At 29.2% G+C, this 10,891-nt stretch overlaps 1 protein-coding gene and 1 pseudogene across 1 annotated transcript; one reads left to right on the forward strand and one right to left on the reverse strand.

The window, feature by feature from the left end:
* Positions 1-2,263: 2,263 nt before the first annotated feature.
* On the reverse strand, positions 2,264-4,808 carry LOC145102600 (signal peptidase complex subunit 3B-like). Its single transcript, XM_079040049.1, has 6 exons — positions 4,494-4,808; positions 4,303-4,350; positions 3,554-3,616; positions 3,323-3,376; positions 2,808-2,894; positions 2,264-2,679 (listed from the first exon to the last, which is right to left on the reverse strand). Exons 1-6 carry the CDS (start codon positions 4,617-4,619, stop codon positions 2,554-2,556), a joined length of 504 nt encoding a protein of 167 aa, XP_078896175.1. The 5' UTR covers positions 4,620-4,808; the 3' UTR covers positions 2,264-2,553.
* A 2,976-nt stretch (positions 4,809-7,784) lies between these two features.
* On the forward strand, positions 7,785-10,634 carry LOC145064930 (uncharacterized; annotated as a pseudogene).
* Positions 10,635-10,891: the final 257 nt, after the last annotated feature.

The raw sequence follows: 10,891 nt of genomic DNA on the forward strand, positions 1-10,891 counted from the left end.
ACCCGTAGACTTGCAAGTCCCACTGTAGCGAGCAACAAGGTGTAGGATAGTCAATCCAGTATAGATCTATACGCAAACTCATACGCTCCCCTATTAAGGAGATTTTGGATACAAAAACGGTCATGACAGGTAGTGCCATGCCCCGTTTAGTGGCTCACATAAATGTAATAATGTATATGTAATGAATGTGCTAGCTGTATTGTATGTTCTCCCTTTGTCTAGCCTGTATGTATTGTAATGTTCTGCGTGTACTAGTTGTATTGTGTGTTTTCTCTCTATCTAGCAAGTATTGAAATGTATTGTGTGTACTAACTGTATTGTGTGTTCTCTCTATCTAGCAAGTATTGAAATGTACTGTCTGTACTAGCTGTATTGTGTGTTCTCTCTATCTAGCAAGTATTGAAATGTACTGTGTGTACTAGCTGTATTGTGTGTTCTCTCTATCTAGCATGTTTTTAAATGCTTTTATGTATGTACTAGTTGTATTGTGCTCACTACGCTTGGCTTACAGTTTAAGTTTTATGTTTCAAGTATTTCAGATTATCGGAGGAAAGCAAAGACATGATTGTGCACATCCTTCTGATTATACGATATTTGGTTTTGGGATACTTTGAGATGTGATTATTACCTTTGGGAACAATGTTTTATAAACGATTATAGCTTTTGGTTGGCTTTAAAAAATAAAAATATTACCTTGATTTTTGGGATGTTACAGTTGGTGGTAGTTGTGTCGGAGAACATATCTAGTGAAGTAGGGAGAACGAGAGTGTGAGAGATCATGGTTTTTTGGGATATTCGTTTTCTAGATTTACAGATTTTCAGTGGGTAGCCGGTCGACGAGTAGGTAGTAGGAGATGGTGGCTTGTGGCTAGCCGGCCGGCGAATGTGGATATTGTTCCTGAAACTTCAAATGAGTAGAGTAGGTGGGTTTAAGCAGGGTGGGGTATAGATGGTGGACAATTTTTTTTTTAATAAATTGAAAAACAAATGATAAGTAAGATAGAAAAAAGAAATGAAAAAGGTAGAATAGTTATTTTAAGTTCCTCAATGATGGTCCGAATGAGAAAAAAAAAAACTTTACATGAACAGTTCGAATTATCTTTGAAACTGAAGAAAAACGTGCGATTTGACACTTATACGAGGAACAAATCATGTAATTTGCTCTATTTTAAAATAAGTTAAGCATGAGTTTATATTTAATTTTGTTTGGTTTATCAAAAACATAGTTTTATGTATAAGGTCAATAGTGCTTATTTATACAAACCATGAAATCATAATTGAATTCGTTAACTACTGATCAACTTATTTTGCGAGTATTGAATTATGTAACGACGAAAAAACAGTACCAATGTTTGAACCGTAATAAGATATTTTTGTAGGAATGTGATTCCCTCATCATAAATTGAGTTGGTGCACTAATTATTTGTTTCCCATTTGACAAAAAGCAATGGAGGTCAATAAATCGTGATTAATAATAATAGCCCAAAACCATCCTTAAAAGTGTAAGAAACTGTTTTTCCACACATGGACCATCTTGATTTTGATTGATGTGTGAATTCTTATCGCAATATCGCACTTCACCTTTTCTACCTCTTTGAATCATACAATAGAGCATAAATAAGATACGTTACTTCATGTTAAAGTCGTGACAATTGGAGAATCAAGATGTTTACATTTCCCATTATAAAACCATATTTTTTTCTAGTCTTTATCCGATTTTTTTAAACCAAAATTTATCTAGATATAATCGGTTTTTCGCATGATACTGTTAAAAAAAGTTTCTTTTTTCACACCGACTATATAGCTATTTTTAGCAATTGGAAACGAAACTGATATTCTCACAACATCAAGATGGCATTCTCACAAGTTTTGGTAGGTATCGGATCAAGGGTCTATACAAATGCCAATATGGTTAAAGTTCTTGAATGTTCTCAAAACTCAATTTCAATTTGTATGACATGAACAAGTGTTTTAAATATGAGTGCAAATTTATAATAGAAATTATTTATCCTTCTATTTTTCTTACTATTTATCTGTGTATCCATATTAAATGATAACTGTTTTAAAATATTATTAATAATTTTATCAAAATATGGATAAAAAGATAATTAAGAAGAAAATATAAAAGAATGCTAATTACATGTTCTTTGAATGTTTTAGTTTTTTTCTCCAAGCATACATCTTGATTATTAGCTTCATACTCATAAATGCAGTGACAATGCAAGTTCAAAACAAAAATAAATAATTGAAATAAGAATCGATGTTCTACAAACTAATTATACGTGATTAACACGTGTCATATTTTTATTAATTTCTCAATTTATAATTAGTGGAAACGCTTTGTTTCATTGCTTTCTCTCTTAAGATAAGCCTCATTTCCTTGACTTTTTCTATTAAGTTTATGTTCATGCATCACAAGAAAACACTAATATATAAATAAGCTTATGTTGATGTAAGTTTTTTTTTTTTTTTTTTTTTGATTTAAAATGGCTTTCTACTTTAAGCCAACATTGTTTTAGTTTATACCAAATATACCCCTGATTAGAAAGGTAATCATTTATATGACTTAGGCAAACGAAAACCTGTCATGACTATTTTATCAGCAAACATCTTCCCGGTTTTGGGCATTACATGCCAATGCAATGTCATGTTGAAATCTCTTTCCCGGAGGTTACTTCCCTAAATATTAAAATGAAATTATTAAATGTTATAAATAGCAATGTACTTTCGTTCAATTCAATTTTCAAAAGGAAAAATTACATAAAGAAAATGATTGATAGGGGTAAATTGGTAAAAATACTACTTACTTGATCGACAAAACGGTATTTGTTAGTTGTATGGATGTAGAATCTTGCATGCTCTTTGGCAGGAATGATACCATCCCACAAAGATACCTATCAAATTAATTAATACTTTTTTTATTATGCAAATGCAAATCTAACTAAAGACAGAAATACCCTCGAGAAAAACTTCAATCAAACTTAACCACAATGCCTAAAAGAATGCAACATTTTTCTATTATGGATTGTTCTACAAATAGAGCATAATTTCATTCTCTTTGTAATGGAGACAAGACATTACTCCTAACAATTTACAAATTTGCCCTCATTTATTTTTTTTCCCTTCCAATTCCACCCGTGTGTCATAGTTTTTTAAACACAACCAAACAAAAAAAAAACAATAGAAATAAGGATTTTAAATCGTAAATTACGTTTTTGTCCATTAGTAATATAAGATTATTTAATATAAGATCCCAAAAAAAAAAATTTAATATAATTATAACTTGATGAACATAATATGGTTGGAGAAAAAACAAACTTACCTGATTTAGAGAATTCTGTGGGGTTTTATACTCTGCTGCTAAAAAGACAAAAATCTACAAATACAAGGCATATGATTTGTTAGATGAAACAGTAAATGACTATTTTACCCCTCTATCTGGGATTATCCTTAATAGAATGATAAATAGTTTGTTGCATAAAATGGAAAAATATAGAAAATTCGTTGCTATATTTACAAGTAATTTGAATTCAAATCACAAGAAAAATCCAACCTGTTTTGTATTCCATGTAAACAATGATTGTAGATCTGCTGATATATTCATTGTCATGCTGAGCTGTAGAAAAGAGGGAACATGTACATCATTGCAAATTATTCAACAATTTTGGATTGCAAGTTTTATAACATACAAACAAATCACTACAATGAAGCTCATACAAGATTGATTTGATTCTACCTTATACAATACAAAACAGTAAAATAACATATGGATCATTATAGATAGCTAACAGCAAAAATACTAGGCAAAAGGAAGAAAAACTGATAATCTTGCAATGAAATGATAATCTAATCCTTAGAAAGAACATATAATGTGGTTAGAAGCCTATGTACTACAACAAAACAAATTTCAGAATTGATGGATTTAACAAGCAGGAAACCGGAATTGAATTCCAGGGGTTTGAGGATGGAATTTCGAAATCCATCCATTAATGGATTCTTTTGAGTTCCAACGGAGTTCAATTCCATACTCATTTTCAAGTTGCAACCAATAGCGGGATTGGAATTTGCATGCATCATGTTTTGCAGCATTCAAAATTGTTCTCACCACACTAAAAAATTATAAAATCAACAACATTTTTAGCTATAAAACTAATATTATCTGCATCAATTTCGAAAAAAAAAAGACAGGGGTTGAATTTTCAGAAACAAAACTGACCTCTTTTGGGGAAGGAGGGAGTAGATTAAATTAATTTAAAAACAAATAACACATAAAGGAATATACGAAGAATAAGAATCAGCTACCTCGTCATCGCCATCTGGCTTATTCCGGAACCAATTGATGTTCAAAACCTAAACCCCAGAAAATCAAACCAATCAATTTCCTCAAAAACCCAAACAAATTACATATAAACACGGATCGTGACTTTACGAGCATACATACATACATAGAGGGAGAGAGAGAGAGAGAGAGAGAGAGAGAGAGAGAGAGAGACCTGGACTTGTGAGGTGGGAGAGGGAGAGTTGAAATTGTCGGAGACGGAAGCGATGGCGCACATTACGGCGAGAATTGTAACGGCGAAAGTCAGCAAAGCGTTGGCTCTGTATCCGAAGGAATGCATCTTCAATGTCGATCCTGATGCTTTGCTAATTGCTCTCAGAGCTTCTACAAATTCCGATTAGGGATTCTGGTAGCACCGCTGCAAGACTAGTAACCGATGTTCCTGGACTTCGGAGACCTCCGCCGTTTTCAGCTTTCTTTCCTTTTTCCTTTCTACTTTTTTTACAACTTCCTCCTTTTATTTTTCAATTTTTTTTCTTCCAGACCCATTTCATTTTACTACTCCTCCTTTTTAGCCTTTCATTTTCCTCACGCTCTTTAAAATCCTCAAAATATTCACATTTTATTATTGAGTATTTTTTATTTTTCTAAAAAATTAAAAATAATAAACTTTAATATATTTTTATAATTTTTTAGTTTGCATGTAATTTAATTATATATTATAAAAACAAAAAAGAAAAGAAAATGTGATGAAAGCACCTCACGAGGTAACAACAACAACATTAGGGATGTGTTTTTTGGTGAGTTGAAAGTGTTCTGCAATCTGCAAACCACATGGTGTGGTGAATCCACTTCATATTGTTTTATTGATTTTTTATAACATTTCAAAAACCATAATAATGCAGTGAATCCACTTCATATTGTTTTGTTGATTTTTTATAACATTTCAAAAACCATAATAATGCAAGTCTTGCCTATGCAACTAATGAATTGGGATGACGACAAGCTTTCGAACAATATGAAGAAATAATAGATGGTAAAATATATATATCAATAAGAGTTGTGTTTCAAAAAGAATCAAGAATATTAGAGTATTGTTTCAAGAATGATGTGTGTTTTGGTTTGTATATTAAAAGAATGGAGCTGCAAATTGACCGTCTATACATCATGAATGTTTCGTGTAGTTGTATTTTTTTCTTTTATTTTTTAAATTTTCATGTATTCTTTTAGAATCATCTAAAATATAGGTTTGTTTTGTTATGTGAACATGTTTAACTATAGACTTGTTTGTCATTTTCTTTTATTCTTATTCTTTTTTATGTATTATTACTCATTATCATTCTCAACTATTAATTCTAGAAGAATATTCTTAAAGAATGCATCAATATATATTATATGAGAATTATTGTATTCTTAAAGAATGCAATGTACTTTGTGAAATTCTTCTTTATGATACTTTTTACATGTTTTTTTTTAAAATGCGTCAACTACAATAAGTATATGATTATTATTTTGATGAAAATTTTTATTTTTGAGAATATATGTGTAAATGCATTCTTTAACTTGAATAAAGTCATATTTTATAAGAATGAAAAGAGAACTTTGTTTATCGTTGTATAATATAAACATGCGTTTTGATAAAAAAAAAATGTAATTATCCATGATTAATTTTATAAAAAAAAATCGGATTAAATAGAAAATCTCATCAAATTAGGATATAAATAAAGGATTTTTCTTTTTAAATATAAGGTAATAGACTAAAAGTGGTTATATATTTACACAATATTTGTAGTTCACATTTAATCTTAACCACACTCACACACACACACACACACTCTCTCTCTCTCTCTCTCTCTCTCTCTCTATATATATATATATATATATATATATATATATATATCTTCTCTCCTAATAAAACAGTACCATTTCCGCCACGTGTCACTCCCTCACATCCTCGTCCTTGCCTTTTCCCGCTCAATAGCCTTAACTGAATTTCCCACTTTGCCCTTACATTTGAAAAATACTGCGAATTCTAAAAAAAATACAATTTAATTCAAGGAAAATGTATATCAGTAAATCAGCAAATTTGAAATTTAAATTTTCAATTATACCATACAAATATGCAACAAATTTGGAAGAAAATATGTGTTAAACTTTATCTCAATCCCCAAAAATCAGTTAATTGAATATCAATCCCAAAAAATCAAACAAAGTCTTCCTAATATATATATATATATATATATATATATATATATATATATATATATATATATATATATATATATATATATATATATAGACGTCTACATTACTTTTTACGTTCCTCTTTCAATTCGAATAGATCAAATATTCATCATCTGGTAAGGGATACTACATTGTTTGCTTTTTGTTCTTCATATATCGAGGTTATACTCATCAATTTTCTTTTGTGTTTGCAATCTGTTTTTCCTATATCTAGGGTATACTCATCGACTTTTTTTGTGGACTGCATAATCAACCGGGTTGGTTACATATATCCATTCTCTCTTTCTGTTGTTTATACTTTCTGCTTCTATATGTATTTTATTGTTTCCATCGCAACCATTTCGATTCATAGCAACAATACACTTTACCTGTTATCAGTAAGTATTTGACTGTTTCCCCTTCATTACTGTTATCGTTTTATACTGTAACATGGTATTTTAAACATTGTTTTTTACTGTGAAAGAACAAATCTGTATGATTATAGTATCAAAAACAAGAAACTGAATGTACATTTCTATTTGTTTATTTATAAGACTCTCATATTGTGAAAGAACAAATATGTATAATTATAGTATCAAAAACAAGAAACTGAATGTACATTGCTATTTGTTTTTTACAGAAAAGACCATAATGCCCTTAATTTGAAAAGTGTTTAATACATATGTTATAGAAGTTTGAAAACTGCCATTTTACCCTTTTCCACTTCATTTACTTAATAAAAGACCATATTGCCCCTAATTTGACAAGTATTTGATACATATGTTATTATATTGTGAAATAACAAATCTGTATAATTGTAGTATCAAAAACAAGAAATTGAATGTACGGGGCTATTTGTTTATTTATAACACTCTCATACTTATAGTCACTACGCATTGTATTTTCATTTTGATTGATTTTTTTTTTTAGTTTTTGTATTATGAATAATAAACTTCTACAATTCACAACTGTTATACAAGTTTTAAAACGACAATGTTACCCTTATGCACTTCATTCAGTACAGAAAAGACCATAATGCCCTTAGTTTGAAAAGTATTTAATACATATGTTATACAAGTTTGAAAACTACCAATTTACCCTTTTCCACTTCATTTACTCAATAAAAGACCATATTGCCCCTAGTTTGACAAGTATTTGATACATGGCAGTTAACAATTAATTAAAACAAATAAATATATAAATTAATCAATGGTTTTTGATTTTTCTATTTATATTTGAGCATTTTTGTTAAATATACAATTTTTTTTAATTGGAAGGTACAATGGAACATATTACTCCTATAAAGGAAATTGACTCAATCAATGATGATTTCACAATTAAAGTTCAGATCATATGTCTTTGGACTCAGAAGTCAAAATTTGATGCAAACGACACATACTCGATAGAAATGATTCTGATGGATGAGGAGGTATACGATTTATATATTCAATTATTATTTTTGTAAAAATTTATTCGTATTCATAAGCCAGTATAGATAAATATTTGTTATTTGTTGCTTTTTTAGGGAAGGAAAATTCATGCATCTTGTGTGAAAAAATGGTTTTCAAAATTCAAACGCTATTTTAATGAAGATAGTTCAACATATGTCAAGAAACCTAACGTCGCACCAAATACTTCAAAACATAAGTTTGTTGATCCAGAAAGAAAACTTAACTTTTACCACGATACAACCGTAAAAGATTGTGAAAACTTTTATGGATATGCACACGACTTTGATTTTGTTGACTTCAATACGATCGTTTCGAACAAATCCTAGAGTCAAACTCTTTTGCTTAGTTCATTTAATATTAAATTTTGTTATATAACATCCTACTTTCTTTCTTTGTACTACAAATTGATCATTTTTTTAACTTAAGCCTATATTTTGTTACTTTTGTAGATATTATTGGACACATATTTGAATATGGGCATATGGATACATATGAACAAGATAAATCAAAAAACAAAATGCTCTTGCATCTTCAAGATATAGAGTATTCACCATTATTACAAACAAATAATACAGTTTCTTTTATATTATCTACAATATATTTTTTTATTGTTTCAGGGGTACTAAGCTTAAGGTAACTTTGTGGGGTTATAATGCATACTACATGTCAATTTTTTTTGCTAATAATAACAACTTTGATCCGGTTGATGTTATTGTTCAGTTTGCCAAAGTGAAGTTTATTAATGGTTTGTAATTATTTTTAACAACAATTTTCTAAAATTTTATATATAATTAATTAATCAAATTTATTTTTGCAAGTCATCATTTTTCATCCACCTACTTTGATGTTAGTAGGTTGTTTATAAACAATGATATCGATGAAATTACAAGCTACAAAAACAATTATTTTCATTTATAATTTCCTTGAGTAAATTATTGAAATCGTCCCTATGGTTTGGTCAGAATTACACCTTTGGTCCCTAACTTTTTTTTGCACTCGGATCGTCCCTATGGTTTGGTCAAAATTGCACGTTTGGTCCCTAATTTTATGTATGTAAGGGACGAAAAACGCAACAAAATCAAACCACAAGGACGATCTGAGTGCAAAAGAAAAGTTAGGGACCAAACGCGAAATTTTGACCAAACTATAAGGACGATTTCAGTAATTTACTCAATTTCCTTTGTATTTTCAGATTTATTTTCTCATAATGTATTGAATTTAATTATTTTTTTTGTTATAAATTAACATATTGTTTTCTAAAAATGGACAACAACTTTCATTAAATGGAATCAAGATGATTGCATCTAAACAAGACACGGAACACGATGATTTTCTGAAAAGTCATTTGTTTTCTAACATTGATGATTTGTTTGAAACTTTGGAGGTACTTTACATTGTTTTTAAAGTTGTTACTTTAATGCACATTTTTTCGACTTTTAAAAGTGTAAGAAACAAAGTATATTGTTTTAAGGAAAGTAACATACACTTTTGCAAACTAACATTTATTAACATTGAACATTATTTAAATTTCCCAGAAAAAACGGTCATTATTGTTGGTACTGTTAAGGGAATATGTTAAAACATACGTTGGTATTACCTTGCTTGTAGCAACTGCAAAAAGTCCGCTAAAGAAAAGGAGTCTTCTACCGATAAGGTTGATGGTTCTCATGAAGTGGCCGAAATCTTTACTTATGAATGTGCTAATTCTATATGCAAAAATATCCAAATTTCGGTTATTCCAAGGTATTATATATTTATTTTACATAATAACAATATATGTTTATCATATTTGTGTGATGTAATATAATTTATACTCTATTTAGATTTAAAATCTCACTTCGGGTTCAAGACAACACAGGAACCTTGACTTTGACCTTATTTGATCAAGAAGCAAAGAAGTTGTTCAAATACACAATTAAAGAATTGTATGATAAAAACAAAATATCTAACAATATTTTATAGTTTTTTAATTACTTCTTTATGTTATACATTATATATTTTACATACAAAATATCTAACAATATTTATTTATATTTTAGCTTGGCATCAGTTTGGATTTGTATCCAATGGAGTTGAAAGTTGTGGTGGACAAAAAGTTGACAATTAAAATTGATATCACAAGTTACAATGTGAATAATAAAATTAATATTCATGGGATAGCAAGATTGATTGAGAATGCATGCATCATTGATGAACTGGAAAAAAAAAAGAATCTGAATTCATAGGTTTTTTTCAAAAATTATATATAGTTTTTTACCACATTGGCCTAACTATATGTGACTCAAATAACATTTTCTTTTGATCTTATGATGCAGCCTGCTAATTCTGAATCATTCATGATTGGTTCTTCGGATATTGGTTCCCAAGAGACCAAAGTTCTCAAGGTTGTACTTTTTAAATTATATTTTTAAAATATTTTGTTTTAATGTATAACAACTAACTAAAATTTCTTCTAGGATTCTTTTTCACAGACAGGTGAAAATTTAACACCGTGTGCTATGGACAATTCAACTGCAACAAGTCCTACAAAGTTGGTTTCTACACCAACTGAATTGAAAAGAAACATTGCTATATGCATAGATCATTATGAAATAGAGAATTTGTCTACTTCTAAAACTACTCGGTTGTCACCACCTAATGAACAACCAACGCCTCTTTTGGTACCCAAGAAAGAAAAGTAAATGCACTTTACTTCTACCAACAATCTTAGTTTGTGGTTAACTTTGTTTTTTTAATGTGGTTTTCTGGGAATTTGATGCTTTTCATAATTTTTTCTTGAAAGTACATTGGTTTATTTTTTTTCAGTCCTCTAATGTTGTTTACTATGTTATTTTGTTTTTGGAATAACTTATTTTAAAGTACGTTGCTTTTTTCTCACAATCTTTTGAAAAATTACATATGTATGTTTTGGCAACTAGTTATATGTTTAATTTTACAT

The sequence above is a fragment of the Lactuca serriola genome, chromosome 1, assembly GCF_051521515.1.
Source record: "Lactuca serriola cultivar US96UC23 chromosome 1, Lser_US96UC23_V15, whole genome shotgun sequence".
NCBI classification, from domain to species: Eukaryota; Viridiplantae; Streptophyta; class Magnoliopsida; order Asterales; family Asteraceae; genus Lactuca; species Lactuca serriola.